This window comes from Physeter macrocephalus, chromosome 4, assembly GCF_002837175.3.
Source record: "Physeter macrocephalus isolate SW-GA chromosome 4, ASM283717v5, whole genome shotgun sequence".
Lineage (NCBI taxonomy): Eukaryota > Metazoa > Chordata > Mammalia > Artiodactyla > Physeteridae > Physeter > Physeter macrocephalus.
The window spans coordinates 69,171,429-69,194,440 of NC_041217.1; the positions used below are offsets into that span (position 1 = coordinate 69,171,429).

The 23,012-nt window shown below is 47.8% G+C and overlaps 1 protein-coding gene across 1 annotated transcript in view; it reads left to right on the forward strand.

Moving 5' to 3' along the window:
- KCNJ10 (potassium inwardly rectifying channel subfamily J member 10) overlaps positions 1-20,728 on the forward strand; it is a 33,136-nt gene extending 12,408 nt beyond the window's left edge. Inside the window, exon 2 of the mRNA XM_007129619.4 lies at positions 15,657-20,728. Coding sequence (XP_007129681.1) covers positions 15,657-16,796 — 1,140 coding nt within the window. The 3' untranslated portion in view covers positions 16,797-20,728. The remainder of the gene's footprint in view (positions 1-15,656) is intronic.
- The last annotated feature ends 2,284 nt before the right edge of the window (positions 20,729-23,012 follow it).

Here is a 23,012-nt window from a genome sequence, read left to right on the forward strand (position 1 = left end):
TTTCCTACTTTTCTTTCTCCCAAGCTCAGTCCTCTTGTCTTTGGTCACGTGGGCACCGGGAAGCACTGGGCTTCCCAGGAGGACCTGGTCGGTCCAGGGAGAAGCTCTATCCACAGTTGCCCGACTCTGGACCAGTTTGGGGTCCAGGTCTGGAGTTTTCCGCCTCTCTCCTTTCCCACGATGAAAGAGGGATCTGCCTCCTGCAGAAGACTCTGAATTTCTGGCATTGAGGCTCTGTGCTAAGCACTGCGTACCCACCGTGGGCCCTCCCCCACCTGGCCCCTCATGAGAGAGAGACGCGAGAGTGTTGATGGCAGTGGGCTGAGGGCAGTGTGGAGTGAGAACTGAGGGAAACTAGAGAGAAGACAGCTCTTCAGCCTGGAGTAAAGTCGGATGGAGAGACCGAGTCAGTGCGCGCAGCTGTCTGAAGGTTGACGCTTTAGTGGGAAGTTCGGAGGAAGGACTTCCCAAGGATGAAGCAGGTCACATCCCAAAAAGGGAGCCTGAGGGAGGGAAAAGAAATGTACAATATCAATCCTATGGGCTCTTTTAAGCCAAGAAATACTTAGACAAAGCTCTATACTAGGCACGGAGGAGGACACAAAGATGAACAAAATACAGGCTAGGAAGCAGTTCAGAAATGATTCTCTTGATTGACAAGGTGGGCATGATCCTTCCTGGAAGGAGTAAGGCAGATAAAACGCCCCCTCTGGCAGCTGCTCCTGAGGGTGCTTCCACACTGGGGGGTAACTCTCCTGCCTCCCCGCCGCCTACATTGCCTCTTGGACCCTCCACCGACTAGGTCCAAGGCCTCCCTCATCACAGCCACACAGTTTCTAAGATCACAGACGAGAAAAAGTATAGAGAAGGGGGCTTCAGCCAGGAGGTAGGTCAGCCTCCCTCTCTTCTCTCAGGTGGGGAGCCCCACTGGTTCCAGGACCCTAAGGAACCGGTCCCATCAGCTTGGCCTCTCTCTGGTTTCTCAGATTCTGGTGGCAGATCTGGTGACAGCTCAGTGGCTCCCTGGCCTCCACCCCAAAAACCTTATCTTCTGGGGCCTGGCCATCCTGGGCTCTTATTAAAAAATTTTTTTTAATCATTTCTTAGTGATTTATTCTCTTAAGGCTCCATCAGCAGGTGGAATGGAAGACCCCTCCCATCCTGATGCCTTGGGTAACCAAAGCATTATCCTCCTTCAGTGCCTGCTCTGTCTGGAGGATCCGCACATCAATGCCTTGTTTCCTGAGGTACTCCACAGTTGATGAGGGTTCCTTTGAGGCCTCACTCATCCCCTGGCCAATAACAAGAGTCTGTACTCCTTTCTCGACAACTTCCTGCACATCTGCAGGCTGCACACCAGGAGAACACTCAGTTCTTGTTTCTCTCCAGTCCCAAGCCTGACTTCCCCCTGGCCACACTTTGCAGTCCTTACAGATTTTAGTAGAGCCTGGTACTTTCATTTGCCCCCTATGAGAGGGAAACAGTTTCAGGGGAAGAAGGAACTTAACTGAACTCCAACGCCCTCTCTTTTCAGAGTTGCGATCCCAAACGTCTCCATGCTTTACCCCTCATCCTGGGCTTTGAGCAGCCTGCCAGCTGGCTGGAGCCACCAAGGGGAAGCAGGAGGGCAAGGGGCCAAAGGGCATGATGTAGGAACTGAGTTCTATGTGTCATCCCTCACTAAACACCTTTCCTACCTCTTGGCCGGTTGAATGGGTTTTGGAGGGAGCTTCACCTTGGGAATTATGATGGAATTATAGGGAGGTAGGATGAAGGAGGTGGGCTGGAAGCCTCCTCCAATTCCAGGGCTGTAGTAAGTCCTACCGCATGAATCACTGTTACCCTGGAGAAAGGACAAATAAGGCAGCAGGTAGCTGGAGCATCTTCAAGGCCACATGGGTGTGGAGAGGCAACATGAGTGAAGGTCCACGGGACTTGGAGACAGAGGGTCCGGCTTTGCCATTAAATAAACATCAGCAAGTTACTTTACCTCTCTGAGCCTTAGTTTCTCTAATTTGGTAGATATTTTTCTTTCATCTGCAAAGTAGGCTAATAATAATATCTTATATTTGCATACAGGCCTTACAGATTTCACATACTTTATCTCCTGTAATCCCAACCAAACAATGGAAGGTTTTATTGCCTCCTTAGGTGAGGAAACTGAGCCCTAGAGAGATGAAGAGATTGACTGAAGTTCCCATAGCAAGTAGATGGCACAGATCTGGATGGCAAATAGTGGGAAAGAAGGATAGATAGGGACCTTTGGCTATGACCCAGACCTGCCAGGATAACAAATAGGTTTCATTTGTAAGGCTAACTGCATTGGATTGAAAATGGCTCTCTGTATCACCATGCTGAGAAAGATTCTGAGGCTCAGTGAGGAAAAAAGTACTGTGATGAATTAGTGATACCTGTTAAGGGCAGGAGGTGGGGTAAATGACGGCCCAGACGCAGTGTGGTTGTCATCCCTAGCCTGGAATCAGACCAGGGATTTCATGTCTAAGTCTTTCCTCTATACTAATCAATTAGGTTAAATTCAAAGGCACCAGCTTGAAAAGAGAACTAAGGTGTAGTCTCTGCCTTCAAAGAGCTCACCATCTCTCAAGGACAGAGGAGTGCTATATTGATGATGGGGCAAAATGTCCCAGGAACGTAGAGAGAGTAATGAGGGCATTTTAGGCAGAGAGACCTGCTTGGTAAAAGCATGGGGACGTGCAAGTGGGGTGCAGACTGCATTTGAAGAGCCAATGGCAATTCTATATGGCTAGAAGATGGGGTCCATAGGGAAAAGTACCAAAAGGAGAGGCTGTGGAAATCAAGGTGGCATCAGATGGTGAAGTGTTCTGAATGCTATGTCTAGAAGTTTGGGTTTTACTACAGAAGCTGTGGAACTCCTTGAAGGATTGAAAGCCAGAGAGATGGGATGTAATTGTGTTGTTGAAAGGCACTGTGGCAGCTGAGGGGGTGGAGGTGAGGGAGGCGAGGCTGGGGGTGGGAAGACAGGAGATCATTGCAGCACTTCAGGTGAAAGAGAACTAGGGCAGCCTCAAAGGAGTTGGAGAGAAGCCCACAAAGGCAGAATTGATAAGACCTAGTGACCCGCTGGATGAGGGGCAAGAGAGAAACCAAGGGCGACTCTAAGGTTTCCAACCTGGGCACTGAATGGATGGTGATGCTGGGAACAAGAGGGGAAGCACAGGAGAGACTCCCTTCTGAGTAGAGAGGACATCAGTCTGAACACGTTAAAACTAGACTCTCCGTTAGAGGGAGCCTGTAAGTGTTGGTTGTACCGGGCAGAGGTGAGGGGAATCTGTGGGAGTGGTTGAAACAGCCGAGGAAGGGAGAGCAGAGTGGTTAGAGATGCCAAGGGGGATCCCTGAGACACACCAACAGTTCAGGGCCCGCGAGAGACCACAGCAAGAGAGATGGACCAAACGTAAAGAGACAGGGAGGAGAGAGCCTGGAGGACCATGTCAGAGAGTGATGATGAGACTCTGCACCCTGTTAGTGCTGACCCCACCAAGTGCTCTTGGTACATCTGTGCACTTATCTAATTCTCCCAACGCTCTGGTGAGGTAGATATCATTAGGCCCCTTTTTTTGCAGGTAAAGGAAAAGGAAACTCAAAGAGTTTAAGTGATTTGCTCCAAATCCCAAAGCCTAGAAGTGGCAGGGCCACTAAAGAGCTAATCAAGGTCTCCAAAATCACTGGATCCCCACCACATCTCAATAAGAACCAAAGGAGAGAGAGTCCAGAACAGACAGGCTGGCCATCAGTCTCACATAACGCAGAGAGACTGCTGGGGTCGAGGACTGAGAAAACGCCCTTGGATTTGATGACTGGAAGGTTAGCTGTGACCTTGGAGAGAGATTCTTGCGGGTCTAACTGCCACCAGCTGGCTGTGCGGATCAAGCGGAATTGCTTCTCATGTGCTTCATGTAATGCAGAGCCTGGTAGTCTGAAGGAGGCTGATGCTGTTATTTTTATTGTTATTAAATATTGGTAAATTGGACCACTTGATATGGCTGACATGGGACCCATTCTTTAAAACTGGTAATTTCATATGGTTCAGCCTAACAGTAAAAGGGTATGGGCTGGGGTCGGTGGGGAGGAGAAGGCAGGAGAAGGCAAGCCGATAGGGCAAGGGCAGTCCCATGGGGCTGGGGAGCCCTGCCCCCTGGTGGTGGGGAGGTAATCTTCAGCACCAGGCTGAGGATCGGTGAGGCTTGAAGTTTGCAGGAGTCCCTCTCATCTCCTCCGCTCCCCTCCAGCCATCTGTAGTCTTGCCAGCACCCTCTCCACTAAGTCCAGCTGGGCATGGGGGTGAACTCTCCCTAGGGGGCTCTGTCTGGAAGAATACTTCTAACCTCTCAACTAGGGTGATCCTCTCAACCAGTATCTTTGGGGATCAGTTGGGTTCTCCCCTATGGAGAATCCAGGAGCCTAGGCCAGGTGGTGACTGATTAAACAGTCAGAGCAGGCTGACACACGAACAAGAGGTCTTCAACAGACCCCTTGGTCATCGCCAGCCCAGCCCCTCTGAAATCTCCCCCAGTATCCTTGGGAACCCTTTCAGTGTCGCAGGTCTTCCTGATAACAGTAGAATAACAATGACAACAGAAGTTATCTGTACTAATGCCATTGCTTCCAGCTGTGTCTTAGCACCTGGACTGATTTTTCTGGCTCTTCGGTCACGGTCATGGTGAGGAGGGATGGGTTAATATCTCTGAGATGTTCCTCTGGGGTGAGGACCCAGATGGGGCCAGGCCTGCAGGCTCTTGGGATGGCTGGAGCTGGGGCTGAGGAGGCAGTGGTGCATCCTTTGTCCTCAGCTGAACTCTGCACAGTGCCAAGCTTCTCAGACAGGACCAGGATGTGCAGCCCTGCAGCCCCACACAATGGGTAGGCGCAGGCGCTGTGGCCGCTGTGGTGACTCAGAGAGGGAGCGTGCTGGGGTGGGGGGGTGGCTGGAGGGCGAGGAGGCAGGTGCATCAAAGAGGCGGTCCCCATGGGCTGCGTGTGCCAGGAAGTCATCCTCCCTCTCCAGCTGGGGAAAGGGGGGTCCCTGAGGTACCCCACTCTGGGCAGTTCTCTGCAGGAACACTGTTCCCTTCTCGCGGGGGACAGAAGGCACTGCCTTGGGGATTGGGGCGGAAGAAGGGGCAGTGGTCCCAATCAGCCCACACTGACAGGACGGGTGGTGTCTGGACAGAGGCGAACATCTGACATGGCCCCATCTCTGTGTTCTTCTCTCTCTTGACCGGAAAACACACAGGGGGGTCAGAAGGGCCAGATGGAGGTCACAGGCTCCCAGGAAACGCTTTGAAGGCTTTTATCCTTTCTTTTGATCAGTCTATGAGAACTTTCCAAACGTTGACACAAGGGAAGAAAAGCCTATTCTTCCTTGGGCCAGGGCCTTGTGTCAGGCCGAGGCTAGAGGATGGGAGGGAAGGGGAAGGAGACTGGAGGGTGAGAAGCAGAGGCAGCAGTGACTCAGCTGGCAAGGCAGGCCCCCGACACACACACACGGCCCTTTTTTTCCCCACCTCAAGGTTTGCGTGCATCTGGCTCTGTTTCTATTTGTTTATTTTCTTTGGGGCAGGACAGAAGGGAGATTAATGAACAAAGACATCAAGTTTAAAAAGAACCCCAAACCCGACTCCATTCTTCTCCCAACCTTGAGGGCTTACATAATCCCGCAGTGCTTTTCTTCCAGGCCTTCCTTGACACCCGTCTCCTTTCTCCTCTCTTCCCCCCTCACTCGTTAAGAACACTTGGAAGCCCAGAAATGCTTCTTTTCAGTCCCCAGTGCAGCTGATCTCCTCCTGGAGGCCTCCAAGGCCGCTATTCAAGTTGGAGTTGGTATCCAAAACAGAGATGATATGGTTGGTGAGAGGAGGCTGAGTAGCAGTCTCCTCTCTCCACCAAGGCCGGTGGGAGGGATGAGACGAATCTGCATTGGGAGGGACACAGGCTGGACGTGGACTTTTGAAGCAGGAAATGACCTTGATAACCCCCAAGCACAGAGCCTCCCAAGCTGACCCGGAAACACGTTGTGTAGGGCCAGAGGGAATTTTACCCCAGAAGATATAGGGATGGGCCATAAGCTCCCCCACACACTGGACATCCTTGAAATCTGTTTTGTCTTTTAAATTATGTCAAGTTTTCATTCTACTCCATCAGACATCGTTTGTTTAATATTAAAATAAGATTTTCCCTCAAAACCTTTGAGTAAAATTGATAGCTCAGGAAAATACATTAAATTTAATCCTGTGGTTCCGAGCACCTCCTGGCACACTAGTTTGAGAAGTGTGGAGCTAATCCAATGCCCTTTTTCCACAATTAAAGATATAATGGCTGAAGAGGTTTAGACACTTACCCAAGGTCACTTTTAGTCAGAGGCAGGGTTGAGGCTGGCATCTAAGTCTCTTGCTTCCCAGTCGAGCCCACTTTCCACCAGGTAATGCTGCCGCTTAAATCCTGATACCCTCATTCTATCTCCAGGATGCTAGGCTTGGACACGTACCTAGCTCAGCTGTCTAAGGTGAGTGTGGGCTTAGAGACCAGCCCAGGCTCAGGCCCGGAGGCTGATCGTGCTCACAACCCCTCTGTGCGCAGGGCTCTCTCAAAACGTAGCACTTGAGCATGATGGGCAGTTACTGGGACAGAGAATGAGCTGGTGCTACCACTTTCTATTTCTATCCATACCCCGCAGTGGCTGGTTCAGGTATTCCTGTACCTTCAAACCTAAAATAATTGGATTAGTTCATAGCTATAGTGGGGACTCCTCCTGTCTTCCTAGAAACTGCCTCCCTTTCTGATCCTGTTTCCAAACCCCTAAAATCAAGAAGCTCTTTTCTGGAGGGAAGAAGCAGGGAGAATAGAAGGTTGTAGGGCTTAGAATGCCTCTACTCATGTGGGCACCTAGGCTTCGGGTTATGGGTGGAGATACAGTGTGATGCAGAACTTGAAGGTCAGAGCTGTGATTTGATGGGTAGCATAGTATTCTTCTGTATCACCATCTTCCAAAATCAGATTTCTAGGAGGCCGAAGAAACTCTTAGGGGAAGAAGGGATGATCCAGACAGATGTGCAGGGAGTGAAAAGACAAAGAGGACAGTGAAAAGGAGGATAGAATCAGGGAGACACATTTTGGTAACAGCCAGCATGAAATACGAGCAGGGCAGTGTAGATGATAGAAGAGATGAGAAGCGAGTTGGGAACAGAGCCCAAGAGAAGGAAATGGGGAGGATAAAGACCTGCCATGCAAACCTAGGAGAGAAGCACTGGGATGGAACAATCATAAAAAAAGAGTATCACCGCCAACCATCAGATGCACCCTGGGTGTCATTGCTGGTGAATTCTTCACACCTGGCTGGTTCCTGCTAGACCCCTATCATGCGCTAGGTGTCCATCTTCTCTGCTTGTTGAGTGTGGAATTTGCTCATCAAAGCCAAATTCAGTATATAGTATTAACCTGAAGCTATAGTGGAAAGGACCTTGTAATGCAGCCAGAACTAGGTACTAATCTCAGCTCTGCTACTTATATGTTGCGTTGCCTGGGCTCTCTGAACCCCAGTTTCATAAGTAACTGTGAAGACAAAAACTCCCCAGAGTGTTGCAAAGATGAAATGTGAAGTGCTGGTCTAAACTAGGCATTCAGTAAATGATAGTTGCTCTCCTTCTCTCTTCTTCCATTTCCTTGAACCAAACATCAGGAAGAAGTACTCCATGGTCAAAAGAGAAAACTCACCCAGTGGCTCTGTGAAAGGGTATGCGGCTAGAGCACCATGAAGAGGAGGCCAAGTCCCCGCATCTGATCCCTGTGGGAGGCGCGGGGCTCCACACCCACGCCATGTGGCTCTCGCCCTTCATTCTAGTGGCCACAAGGCAGGAGGGTGTTGTGGGGTCAGAGCCCATCATTGTTTTCCCGATTTGTCCTGTTAAGTCTTTCACGTGCTCCCGACACTTCAACCAACATGATTGGCTCCTGTCCCCTGCTGGCCCTGAATCTACTCAATGCTATACCTTTTGCTTGTACTGCTTCCTTCCCTGGAGGGTCCTTCTCTTTGACACCCCCAAACTCCAGTCTCTGAGGGTCCAAATCTTGCCTATCCTTCAGGCCCAGTCCCAATGCCACCTTCCTCTATAAAATCTGCCCTGAGTGAGACAGTCAGGTATGGAGGAAAAGACTCAACTCCTGGTTGTTACTTACTCATAACAACCTGGTAATTAATAAATGGGGATAATAACATTCCTACGGGGTTGTTTGAGGAATTATACGAGCTAACATTAAAATAGCCCCAACAACTTAGCCCAGTGCCTAGCACCTAACAGGTTCTCAATCAGGACACGTTCGTTACCTTCTCAGCCCCACGCCCTTGAGCTAGATGTCACCTTTCCCTTTGCAGAGTCCCTCAGCACTTCGTGGATCCCTATTCCATGGCACTTATCACTTCTTGCCTGTTATGTGGTTGTCTCCCTTAATAGATTGTAAGGTCTTCAAGGCCAGATTCTTCCACACCTAATTCACCTCCATAATTCAAGTGTCTTGTTTAGAATCTGGCACCCTGTAAATGTTTATTGTATAAATGCATGAAAACACAACTGAGACTGCATGGATCTTCCTGTGTGGTGGGCAGCATCATTACAGATGAGGACATTTGGTTTGTTTGCATATCTATTAGTGTCTATAATTAGTTATTGGGGTTTCCGTGGATACAAGGAAAAAGAGAAAACATCATAAGAAAAATCAAGAGAAGACACAAACAAGAAGGGGGAGTGAGAAGGCCCCAGAGGGAGAGAGGCCCTGGACCAGAGTGAAGTTCCATCTGTTGTACCCAGGCCAAGAGCTTCCACACATCCTCAGTCCTCCTGGAGGATGGAGTCCGTTCCCAGTGTTCTTAGATTGGCCCCTACGCCTGGAGTGATTGGGGAGCCCCCTTTTGCTCATTTATTCACTCATAAACTACTTCTTGAGCACCTACTATGTGTCATACATTGTGTTACTCATATATCAGACTAATCAAAACATATTATGGCTGAATCCTTATTTTAATAAGCTTCTTTGTAGTAGAGGACACATGCTATACCAAGTAGATGTGCCATAAGAGATATAGATGGAGATATATATAACACATATATTCAGAAAAGAGAGGCCTTACTTAAGGCTGTGGGGATCAGAGAAGGCTTCATGGAAGAGGAGTCATTTGAACTGGGCTCTGAAAGATATCATGGCTGTGTAGAGACAAGGAGAAAGGGTGGTCAGGAAAAGAGACGAGCATGAACAATCACATGAAGGCAGCAAAGCATTGGGTGTATATACGACAGGGAGCAGGGGATAGTTGGTTTGTCTGAAGTTTGCCATAGGAGAGATGAGGCAGGAAATAAGGCTGGAATGAGGTGTAGAAGCAGACCATGCAACTGTGCCAGACTGAGTTTGGCTTCTCTTTGATAGCTAGTGGACACATTATCTGTCAAACCTAAACCCAAAGGTAGAAGGGATTGAGTTGGGGAAGGATCTGAGATAGTTACAGTATAATGACAAGTGGAGTTTGGAGGCAGAGAGGTTTGGGAGGCCGAAGATCTCGATTTACATCGTCTCTCGGAGCTTCAGTTTCTTCATTCATAAAATAAGGATTGTAATCTTAACACCTTATAGGAATTCCACGAGAATAAAATGCGAAAGTGCTTTGTGAAGTGGTGGATACATGTGCACTGATTTGCGATCAGAGGTGTAACTGAGGAAGAGTGATCCAGTAGCAGTGTAGGAAGGATTTGGGGAGAGAAAGAATAGAGACAGGAGATGTGTAGGAGGCTGATGATTCGGCAAAAAAGGTGTGAAGGACCTAAAGTAAGACAATGAAATGAAGGGGAAGAGACACAAGTAACAAATCCACAGCTCGTGGCATCCAATGAATATTGAGATGAAGAAGGAGGGGAGTTTGAGATAGTCCCTAGATTTTCAAAGGATGATGGCACCGTTAACTATTTAGGAAACCAAAGAGAGGCAGAGGTAGAGAAGAAAGGATTCAATCACACGTGGAGGTGGATGCATTTAGGATTCGTGCCCCCAAAGCTTCTTCATTCAGGTTGTTCTTGCCACAAAGAGAACAGATAAAGCTCTTTGCTCAGGGCTGCTTCCCTGCCCATCACCCCTCCCTACCCCAGCCTGACAGGTTTCAGGAGAAGGTGCACAGCTCTAACCTGCCCCCTCCACCACTGCCCCGCGGGAGGGGCTGAAGCATCCTTTCTGGTCACTCAATTTGACAGAGTCCGCCCCTATGCCCACAGCTATTCCCAAACAAGCCTTGTTTTCCTCCTTCATCTTCCAGCAAAGGGGACAGTGAACCCAGAGGGAGCTGGGACCAGCGCCTTGGGGCTTGCTCTCTCCCACCTTTAGAAAAAAGAATTTGCAAACATCTGCACATGAGCAGAGCCCGTGAGGCAGACAAGGCTGCAGCTCTGACTCAGGCCTCTGTCTCTCTAAATCAGGCTTCCAGTCATCCCTTTACTCAGACTTTCTTAACAAACTGCACTTGGTACTGGGGAAACAGGTGACGTTCACAGTCTGTGGCCTTAAATTGAGAACTCACAGATGGCAAACAATGGTAAACAAACCATTGCAAAGCACGATGGTGTTTGAAAATAGGAATGTGTACAAACCATGCTTAGTAAACCCATGCTGGGGCCGGGGAGGTAGAGAAGATGAGCTATTTCTTCGAGGGTCAGCGAGGCTTCCAAAGGGGCAACTAACACTTGAGTGAGTTTTGAAAGATAAGCTGGAGGTCATCAGGTGGGCACGGAGCGGGTCCAGTGCAAAAGCGGGTCCAAAGGTAGAAGGGGTGAACAGCGAGGTGCTTTGTGGAGCTGGAGTCTACGATACGTGTGGAAGAGTGGCAAGACCAAAGCCAAGGAGGAGGCAGAGACCAAATCATGAAGGGCCTTGAATGTCATGCTCAGAGCAGTGGGGAGCCAGGGATCAGTTTTACTCACAAGAGGAGTGTCTGTACTGTAGAGCAGTCCTGTACTCAAGAAGGGCTCTGATAAATCCATTCATTCTGGAGGACAAATGACTCACGAGCTCTCAGGTAAAGAAAGAAAGCTCTAGGTCAATCTGCAGGCAGGAAGCAGGAGGGAGAGGTATTTGCTGAGGGAACGTGCCGGACATCACTGTAGGTGTGACTGGCCTTTGTTTTAGGGACTCATTAGTTTAATTTTTAGAGGAGAAGGTAGGTGATTGTGTCTGTTTCTGTCTCTTTTGACCACTCAGAGGCTGCTTTTGTTTTCAGAATTCTTCAGCTACTGTCCCTGGTATCCGGCTGGGACTGTTTTGGGGGAAACAGCACCCTCTAGAGGAGAGAGTATGTGTGTCTCAGGTGGGGCAGCAGCAAACCATTTCCAGAACTCTGGTCTGCTCCCTTCCCAGGGGCCCAGGGGGTGGAGTGTGGCTGATTGTTTATCTGCTGCCGACTCTCACTAGCCGGGGAGAACAAAGCTGCCTGGCTGTGGGAGGTGGCACAGCAGCTGGGAGCAGCAGATAACAGCTGGAGGAGGCAGACACAAAGGCTGGCAACAGCAGGCACACAGCTGGAGGTGGCAATCACAACAAAGAGGTCTAGCCAGTAGCCAAAATCTCCAGTGCCCCGAATCTGTAGCCTTAACGCTGGGCTCTGGAAGCTCCGGGCTCTGTCTTCTCTGTCTCAGCTGTGATCCTGTATACAGGGGACCACAGAGGCACCTCCTGAAAACATGAGACTGTGAGAATGAACCTGGGATACACAGAAGCAGTTGCTACAATTTAAAAGTTCTGGATCAGAAGCCAGAAGACCTGGGTTCTGGTTCCAAAACTACTTGGAGCAAATCTCTCTGAACCTTAGTTTCTAATGATGCCTTTCCTACTTACCTCATGGTGTGGGGGTCAAATTACATGTTTCATAAACTGTAAAATGATATATAATCATAGACTATTCTCTTGGGAATGATAAGCAAGACTTTCCTTGGGCCCCAAGAGCTTCCATTTCCCCAGATATACAGAGTCTCTCCTCGGCACAAACAAAGCTAGGGCTTTGATGTGGGATCTCTGGATGTCATGGTAGAAGGAGGCGGGGGTAGAGATGGGGAGGAGGCAGGCATCTTGATCCTCTGTGAATGTAGTTGGAAACTTAAAAACAATCTTTAACCTTCCCACCCAAAGCTTTAATCTCCTCTCTAGAATCTCTACAAAGGGCTCGTCCAACCTGTCCTTGAACACCTCTGGGGGCAGGGTACTCTCTACCTTTTGAGATGCTTTCTACACTTGTTACAATGTTCTTCATATCAGTCTGGAATCTTTTTCTCCGTGGTTTGAACTCACTGGTCCTGGTTGCTCCCCTTGGAGCTCAAAGAACAAATCCAAACCTTTGTTCACATGGCAGCCCTTCAAACCAAATATTCTCACATAGCCTTCATATCCCTCAGATCGTCTCTCCTCTCAAGTAAACTTCCCCGTTTCCTTCAAACACGTCTCATATGATTTGGTTCTGAATCCTCTCATGTCCTGATTGCTCCTTGAGACTCAATACTGCAGATGTGGAATCAACAGAGCAGAATCAACTGAATCCTTATTTTATTCTAGATACTTTAATTCAACTAACGCAGCTTAAGATTGCATTGCTTTTTTTGGCAACCAAAACACGTAGATAACTCACACTGGATTACTTTCTGCTAAAATGCCTAATTTCATGTTCATGGTTCTGCTTACGAGATCACATCTTTCCGACGCAGAACTTGCTCAGGTAATTTTTGGACCCAAATGTAATCCAACATTTATCCTTTTTGCTCGATTTGGCCCACTCCTCTGGCTCCTTTTGGATCCTAATTCTGCCTCAGACCTTTCATTTGCAGTTCGTCCCAGCTCTGTGTCATCTGCATAACTGATGGCCATGTGTTCCATATTTTTGAGTAAAATTAGTATTAAGAACATCGACTAGGGCAAGGCCAAAGATAATGCTCTGTGGTACATCACTAGAAAACTGATTCCAGGCTATCGTGATCCACTCACCAGTAACACTGATTTTTTTATTTTATTTTATTTTATTTTTGCGGTACGCAGGCCTCTCACTGGTGTGGCCTCTCTTGTTGCGGAGCACAGGCTCCGGACGCGCAGGCTCGGCGGCCATGGCTCACGGGCCCAGCCGCTCCGCGGCATGTGGGATCCTCCCGGACCGGGTCACGAACCCGTGTCCCCTGCATCAGCAGGCGGACTCTCAACCACTGCGCCACCATGGAAGCCCATGATTTTTTATTTTTAAGTCACCTAATTAGAGAAGCATTCTGTTCATTTTTCTCTGTTGTATCTCCAAGGACCTAACTTGAGATCTTGTCAAAATCTTGCTTAGATGTACTTTCTCTGTTGCATTTCTCTGATCTGCCAATTTAGTAACCTTGTCATAGAAGGAAATTAAGTTAGCGTGATGTGATGTTACTTGTTCTTAGTAACCCCATGCTGGGTCCTACTGATAACTACCTTTCCCCCACTCTGCCCAAGAATTCACTATCTTAATGTTCCATTCTAGAATCTTGCCTGTGGTTGATACCTTATCTGTTTGTCTGTAGTTTGTGAAATGGACTTCATTTTTCTTTTTGAAAATTAAAATTATGCTCACTTATCCACAACTTTCCAGCACTTCCTTTGCTCTCTAGAATCTGTTTTAGATTCCCCTGTTCCTCAGAATCTCCTATAGAGGTTTCACATCTTTTCACGAGTTTGAGGGTCAAATGAGAAGGCATGCTAACATGTAAACTTTGAATGGTACATAGATGCAAGCTTTGTGGTGGTTGTTCCTTTTATTAATATTACTACTATTGAGTACTGAATGGGGCTTCACTTGGGCTCTAAATAAGAATTCTTCAAACTTCAGAATTACAAAGCCTCCCTCTTGCTCCAAAGTAGCCAAGGATATTGGGAAGTGGATGGCATCCAGTTCTGGCCAAGGAGTCTCATGTGTATGGAAATTCCAAGTGGGTGGTGTAAAATGGGCTCCAGGTTGCCTCTGAATATTCTGGGATTCTCGTCTGTTGGTGATTTCCAATTTAGTGTCTGCTTGGGTGGATATACGAATGGACCCAAATAATTTAGAGTTTCCCAGGGGTAAGGCCATGGGAATATAGGATAAGGGGCAGTGTGAAGGAGAATGATAAAATGCAGTGGTATAGACTTCTCGGAATGGAGAACGTGACGAGCCACTCTGTGTTCTCCAAGAAGAACTAAATTCCCCAGAGGTCATCTGCTCCTTCCCAGAAGGTGTGGCCATCAGATCCAGAGTCCAAGGGCTCAAGTGATTGCAATCCTTTCTCTGATGGAAAAGTACAAGTTATTCCTCGGGCAGGGGTGCCAGGCACTTTGTATTAAGTGAGTTGTCTCCTATTTCAGAGCCTTGTCCCACTTTCTACTATCAGAGTAAATAGCAATCCTGAATTTGAACTTGTGCAGACATAGCCACAAACTAATATACACTCCTAATTCTTCTACTTCACTCAGTCAAAACAGTTTTGCCACCTACAACCTGGCATTTCTCCCAGTCCTTGGGAAAATGTTCCTGTGCTGCCAGGAGGCTTCAGTTTGATGTTTTTCCTCCACCATCGCTTGTTTATTTATTTAATAAATTAATTTATTTATTTTTGGCTGCGTTGGGTCTTCATTGCTGCGCACGGGCTTTCTCTAGTTGCGGAGAGCAGGGACTACTCTTCACTGCGGCGCGCGGGCTGCTCATTGCAGTGGCTTCTCTTGTTGCAGAGCACAGGCTCTAGGCCCGCGGGCTTCAGTAGTTGTGGCACGTGGGCTCAGTAGTTGTGGTTCTTAACCACTGTGCCACCAGGGAAGCCCCCACCATCACTTGTTTATTTTTGCTCAGTTCTGTCTGTGCTCTTCCCAACACCACCCCAGACCCTAACCCGGACCTAATTTCCCCAGAAGATGCAAATAGATGATGACGATAATAATGATAATGACAATGATAATAATAATTGCAAAATGGGCTGGGTGCTTAGAGAACATCTTAAGGGGTAGAAGAATGGGTAGTTTCTGCTATTTTCTGAGCCAGGCGAATATCTTTGTATCACCAGTGAGTACTGACGTGGAGGTAGGGGAGAAAATGGAGAAATTAAAGGCAATGTGTGTGTTAAGGGGGACTGGCTTGGAAGGAGTTCAACAGGATAGTCTTTCTTGCTGCTGCCATTCTTGAGGGTGGGGAGGGATCCTATTTCAGAATTAGACATCTTCACAGAACTGGTTTTGTGGTGAATGGAGACCAGTAGAGCCCTCTTTAGTCTCAATCCCACCTTCAAGGAACTGTGAACTTATTACTCTTTCTTCTCTGCTTCTCCTAAGAATTACAAATGTCAGACTGTACTGCAATTGTTTGCTTACTGAACATGAATCTTTCTCACTATGCTGTGAGTTCTTGGCGAGCAAGGATGCTGTCAGATTCATCTTTGACCTTCCAGCATCTTGCACTGCAGTGCCTGGCATATAGCAAGGGCTCAGTAAACATTTGCTAATAAGAGGACAAATCAGTGGCACTAAAATGAATGTTTCTTCTTCCTTCCCATTGGGTGGTGGCTGGGGGTTGCTGGATTTTTGCAATACCGCTCATTATGGTGTCTTGCTCTCTGCAGATGACGTCGGTTGCCAAGGTGTATTACAGCCAAACCACTCAGACAGAAAGCCGGCCCCTAATGGGCCCAGGGATACGACGGAGGAGAGTCCTGACAAAAGATGGCCGCAGCAACGTGAGAATGGAGCACATTGCTGACAAGCGCTTCCTCTACCTCAAGGACCTGTGGACAACCTTCATTGACATGCAGTGGCGCTACAAGCTTCTGCTTTTCTCTGCAACCTTTGCAGGCACCTGGTTCCTCTTTGGTGTGGTGTGGTATCTGGTAGCTGTAGCCCACGGGGACCTGCTGGAGCTGGGACCCCCAGCCAACCATACCCCCTGTGTGGTACAGGTGCACACGCTCACTGGGGCCTTCCTCTTCTCCCTTGAGTCCCAGACCACCATTGGCTATGGCTTCCGCTACATCAGTGAGGAGTGCCCCCTGGCCATCGTGCTTCTTATTGCCCAGCTGGTGCTCACCACCATCCTGGAAATCTTCATCACGGGTACCTTCCTGGCAAAGATTGCCCGGCCCAAGAAGCGGGCGGAGACCATCCGTTTCAGCCAGCATGCGGTTGTAGCTGCACACAATGGGAAGCCCTGTCTTATGATCCGAGTGGCCAACATGCGTAAGAGCCTCCTCATTGGCTGCCAGGTGACAGGCAAACTGCTTCAGACCCACCAGACAAAGGAGGGTGAGAACATCCGGCTCAACCAGGTCAATGTGACTTTCCAAGTGGACACGGCTTCTGACAGCCCCTTCCTCATCCTACCCCTTACCTTCTACCACGTGGTGGATGAGACCAGTCCCTTGAAAGACCTACCCCTCCGCAGTGGTGAGGGTGACTTCGAGCTGGTGCTGATCCTAAGTGGGACAGTGGAATCCACCAGCGCCACCTGCCAGGTGCGCACTTCCTACCTGCCGGAGGAGATCCTTTGGGGCTACGAGTTCACACCCGCCATCTCGCTGTCAGCCAGTGGCAAATACATAGCAGACTTTAGCCTTTTTGACCAAGTTGTGAAAGTAGCCTCTCCGAGTGGCCTCCGTGACACCACTGTACGCTACAGAGACCCTGAAAAGCTCAAGTTGGAGGAGTCGTTAAGGGAGCAGGCTGAGAAGGAGGGCAGCGCCATTAGTGTGCGCATCAGCAATGTCTGATGGCTTGGTTCCCCACCTCCCCATCCCTCTGGTCTCTTTTCCTCTTTTGGCACCCTGGGTGAGGGATATTACCCAGGCTTACTCGAGAGCCCCAGAAGCACCCTTCTCCACTCCCTCTTCTTTCACCCAGAGGCCTGTGGGTAGTCTAGGCCAACTGGACTTCCTCCCGTTGTTCCCTTCACCTCACCGCACTTCCACCCCAAGATGTACATGTCCCTTAAGCCAGGATGGGGGAAGGAGAGGGAAGATTAGGCTGAAGTGGCTTAGAAGGCCTCAGCCATGCCTGGAGACTCACATTAGGAGGACCATGCAGTTGGATGGATAGGCTCCCCCCACCCACCCCCGACCTCTCGCCACCACCACCAGAAAGTTTGGCGCTTTGAGGCTGGAGCCCCCTCCCTATCTTTCCACTTAGCCAAGTTTCCTAAGGCAAGACTCTCTCTCTGATGGTCCCTTTGGGGTTTGTGCCCTCAGAAATATAGGAATCCAGGATCATTTTATTCTGAAGTCTCCACCAAAACCTGTTGAAAGAAGCCAGGGTTTTTCATGGTGTAGTTAATTTCTGTTGGTAACTCCTGACTATAACCTGGGACTTTGGTTCCCATTGTTCCCCTCTTTCTAGTTTCTCAAGTGGACACTTTCTTAGGATACCCAGTTCCCACATAGATGCCTCTGCTCCCAGAGAACTGGAGTTGACGTGGGAGATATAAAGCATACAGGCACAACCACCACACCTGCTCCTGACCTGAATACTGAACTCTTCATTGTGGGGTGACTAATGCAGAGCTATCGTCTAAAACCTTGAACCTATCCTCCAGGCAGCCCTGGGGGGATCTGTTTCCCTGTGTCCCATGAAAGTAATGACCTTCCCCAATATGTTCCCCTGGAAAAAGTCCAACGCCCAGGCCCCATAGAAAGGTCTGGAAATGGTGTTCCAGACTACACTGTCCCTGGCTTCTCTGATTCTTTCCTGCCCAGCCCACTCTCACCTAAACCCAACTTTGGAGGAAGGGGGAGAAAATGCAAAGGGCCTTCCTCTCTTACCACTAAAACTAGACTCACAGGGCGCAGAGTCCCCCGGAAAGTTAAACCAACCAAATGGGAGGAGTACGTTCTCCGATTTCCAGACTGCTGTATAGAGCTTCTGGGAATTGGCAATGCTTTGTTAAGGTTTGGGCAGAGGCAGGACTCTGGCTGGCAGATACTATTCACCCTGTTAGCCCTCCCAGTGCCCTTCTGAAAAGTGCCAGCTACTTTGTTAGGCAGTGCTGGGAGGGAAGGAAATTATACCTCTGATCAAATAACCATGGTCTCTCTCAGCCATTCCTGAGACAGTGTAAAATGAGTATCAGTCTCATCTCTCCTCTCCTCTGCTATGAAGCCAGTTTCAGGCAAGTTAAAAGGCATACTTTACGAGATCAGACTGAGGCCACCCCTTGTTCCCTGATGGGGACTGCGGTATGGGGTCAGGAAGGGTGTATGGGCACCAGAACTTTCTCGAAATCTCCAAATCCCAAGAGTGCTTCCTGTTCTCATTTAGGTACCAAGGGACACTCTCCCCCACCCAAAATGGTTTGGCACAGAGTCCCTGTATGAATCAAGTGGCAGTTTATTTAAGGTGGACCAGCCAGTTGTTATAAGCTACACATTTATACAGAATGAGTACATGCATCTGTGTGCAGAGCCTCACAGAGAAACCCACAAAATCTGGAGGCTGGACCCATGGTCACCATTTACTACAACTGCACAAGATCCTCTTATATTGATCTCTCCTTGAACTCAACTAACTATGTCTTGAAGATGAAGACCCTTCATTCTCCACTTACTGTAAACCCCACCATTACTCCCTGGCTCTCAAGAAAACAAGAACCGGAACAACTTGAAAATCTGAGACAGAGAACAGAAGGCAAAGAGCCAGCTTCTGGGCTCTCAACTTTATTCAAATGTTAGACTCATTTGATTTCTTTCAACGTGTGTGTGTGTGTGTGTGTGTGTGTGTGTGTGTGTGTGTGTGTGTGTGTGTGTGTGTGTGTATCTTCTTATCAATTAGCAAGTTATCCTCCATTAAGTTTCTTCTGCACAGAGCTGCTTCCCTCCTGAGGGAAACACTCTCTTCCCATTCCCCTGCTGTCTATTCCAAGCCTCCAGAATCCTCAGATTCTTGGATAACAAAATGAGAACACTTTCTGACTTAACCTTTTTGATTCTCCTGCACGATTCCACACTTTCCTTTAAATTGCACTTTAAATCATACTCTCCTCTTAATAAAACCTGGCTTATTCTCCCATAAGCCCCATCAGAGAGCAATGCCCCTCTCCCTCAACCCTAAGTGGTTCTTTAGACTACAGCCCCCCTCTCCTCTGAGCTGAAATCATCTTTCAGGCTATCGGGCAAGCTTTAGAAGCAGCCTGGTCTGATGAGAAATGGGATCCCTGACCACACCAACCATGGACTTGGAATGTCAGGAGAGCACTGGGCACAGATCTTAAGGGAGGAGATTTCAGAGGACGGGCAACACAACCGATGGGGGAGGATACTCAGGGTATGAAGATGAGGAAGGGTGGTGCTGCGGGATCTGGTGAAATCAATGATACCCTTGAGTGTTACTTGGGCTAGCAGGTAAGGGGTAGGTGGAGGCTCAGGGAATTAAGCTATGATATATAAATGAAAGGTTTATCTAAGAAAGAGAAACATAATATATATATATATATATGTAGAGAGATGTATATAGATGTATATAGGACCAAATATACTGAATGTACAGAAAGAAAGTATTCAGAGAGCTTAGCATGGGGGCAGATATCTTGCTCTGGTTTGGGGGTAGGACTCCCCAGATTCCCAGACTTACAGCCAGTGATCCTGGTTTCAACATGGAAGTGAGATACCTGACTAAGGCTTTCAGGTTTGATGATGGGAAAGGGAGGGGTGGAAGCTGCTCTTCAGAAATAAAGAGGCGTCCAATGAGGCTTCTGACAAACGCTGTGCTGCTGACGGGACCAGGAAGAGGGGAGATAAGAGGAACATGAGGAGGGGAGACACTCCATCTGTGGAAATCTAGGAGAATCTACTACTTAGGCTGTGTGCTCCCATCCCAGCAGTGTCCTGTGACTGTAGCACTTAAAAAAAAAAAATCCTGTTTCCCTCTCTTAAGGTACACTGTATTTCCCCTTCCTCCACAGGGGTGGGGCAACTGCAGCTCCAGCCCCGGGAGGTGATGGCTATTCAACTAAGAAGGTGAACACTTCAGTGTGCAGGAGGCACTAAAGGGAAGCCTCAACTCTAGATCTAAATGCTAGGGCTAAAGAGTTGTTGGGCCCAAGATACTCCCAAGGCAGAGGACCAGATTTCTGTATGGTTGCAAGCAGCCCAAAGAGAATGCCCTCTATGCTAGAAGAGTCCCAATTCTGGCATCTGAGCATGGGGGAGGGAGTGGTGCTTTAGCTTTGTACCTCTGTATGAAAATGAGAAGTGGGGGTAACAGCTGCCCTAGGGATGGGGAGAGGCTTCTGAAATCCCTACTCTGTACTTCACCTCATTACCTGCCCAACCTCCTACCCCAACCTGTCAGCTAATAAGACCATCCAGCGATTTCTCTCTGAGGCCTGAGAAGAGAAAGGAAGCCAGTTATACTATTGCTACAAGCCAGGGACACTGCCCCCTCCGAAGGCTGCTACCCTGGTCCTTTACCCTTGCTAGTTAACCTAACTTATTTGTAAAATAACACACTACCTTTGCTATAAAGTTAGCCTGGGCTCCGGCTCAGTAATGGCCAACTCTACTGAAGCAGAAATATCTAGGGATGGTTTTTCCATTCATTGCATTAAAGACTAAACCAGGTCAAATGTACCTAGGAAAAAAGACATGTGAGTTTTTTTGGTTTATTTTATTCTTGTCTGTTCAGAACAAGTTACTAAATAAAATGGCTGAATCTCTGTTCTTCACTCTAGCTTCTTTTAGAAATCAAAACTAATCCTGGGGACTTCCCTGGTAGTGCAGTGGGTTGAGAATCCGCCTGCGAATACGGGGGACACGGGTTCGATCCCTGGTCTAGGAAGATCCCACATGCCAAGGAGCAGCTAAACCCGTGCACCACAACTACTGAGCCTGCTCTCTAGAGCCCGTGACCCACAACTACTGAGCCCGTGTGCCACGACTACTGAAGCCCGCACGCCTACAGCCCGTGCTCTGCAACAAGAGAAGCCACTGCTATGAGAAGCCCGTGCACCGCTTTGAAGAGTAGCCCCTGCTCTCCGCAACTAGAGACGGCCCTCGAGCAGCAACGAAGATCCGACACAGCCAAAGAAAAATAAATAAATAAATAAAAACCAAAACCAAAACAAAACAAAACTAATCCTGTTACTAAGGCCTGAACTCACTGACCTACCTTTGGGAAAGGAGGGTGGAATTGAGCTGTGCTGGAAGAGCTTCTGACCACACAGCCAGGCCTTTCCCCTTTGGTGCTATCATCCATTCCCCCAACTCCTTTCCCACACCTCCCCTCATTAACTTCAGGGTCCTGTAGCAAATACCTTTTAAACTCAGTTTTTAAAGGATTACAAAAAAAGTTAAGACCTAGACATCTGAAAATTGGCTCAGGTTAACCCAGGAAAGTCAAGTTGCTTTGGAACCCAGGCACTGTCCCTTTCAGCCAGTGATCATGCACCCAACTTCCCTGCCACACTACAGTGCAGGTCATTCCTTATATATCCTCAAGGCTCTATAGGCCTATTCATTTACTCATTGGGCATTTCCTGGCCCAGTTCTGAAAGAAGTGGGTTTCTCTTCTATTCTTATCTATCAATAGCCTGGAAAAGGCCTGGCTATCAATATCCAGCCCTGAATTGAAGCAACAGACCCCTATGGTCACTGACTCTTGTTCCCCAGAAATGGAAGGACAGAGGGAGAAAACTGGGTCTCTTACCATCGTCAGTAAATACTTATCTACAACATTTGGGAAACACTGTTCTTTAGGGATGAGTCATAAGACATGAGAGATATATAAGATATGTGAAATATACAGTCCCATAACATATGAAGAAACTTGCCAACTTGTGAAGAAAATAAGATAAAATAACAAGTAGCATACATTAGGGCCAGATATGCCATTAACAACATGTTCTAAACAGTGAGATCTCTGTAGAAAACATTCCCAAGGGATAGGCACTAGGCAAGGGATGGTATCAATCTAAGAGGTCTGGTTAGAACACATTTGACACAGGATTCAAGAAAAATCAACTGAGTTCCTATTACATGAAACGTACCATTCAAGTGACAAAGAAACAGAAGACATGATACATGCTGGCAAGGTACGTATAATTTTTTTTTTTGGCTTTATACCTGCTATTCCTTCTGGGGAACTCTCCGTACTGCTTGCCAACTCCCAAGTTAACTCTCAGTATGCCCATCTTAGACCAAACCCTGTTAAAAGCTGTGACTGCATCAGGTGCCCCTCTTTCATTACACTTGTCACAGATGCAATTTTATATTACTTGTGAATTTATTTGACTAATGTCCGCCTCGCTCACTAGAGTTTAAGTGCCATGTAACTGTAACTGGGACTCCTGTCAGTGTTGGGTCACCAGTACAGCTGGGTACTTAGCACAGCACCTGCATGTATGATGCTCAATAAATGCAGAAGGAAGGAAGGGAAGAAAAGAGGGAGGGAAGGAATTTGCCTACAGCTCACACAGCTAGTACGCAGTAGAGGTGGTATATTGGTTAAATAACCATAAAAGATTTAGATAACGTATTTCATAAGGCATGACAAAATTAACTGTTTAAAAAAATAGAACAGACAATAAACACCAATGTTTTGGGGGAGAGATCATTTCCACTAGTTAAGATTTAGGAAGAGTCCAGAGAGTTCAGGTTTGAGCCTAGCATTGAGAGACAAATAGTATACAAATAAGTGATGAGAAACAGGATTCTTTGTAGGTGGGACAGCACAGGCAAAAGTACCACAGTAAGAAAGCAAAAGGCATATTTAAGGGATTAACCATCTAACAATTATATTAGAATATAATCAACAAGGACCTACTGTATAGCACAGGGAACTCTCAATATTCTGTAATAACCTATATGGGACAAGAATCTGAAACAGAATGGATCTATGTATATGTATAACTGAACTACTTTGCTGTACATCTGAAACTAACACAACATTGTTAATCAACTATACCCCAATATAAAATAAAAATTTAATTGAAAATACCTAGA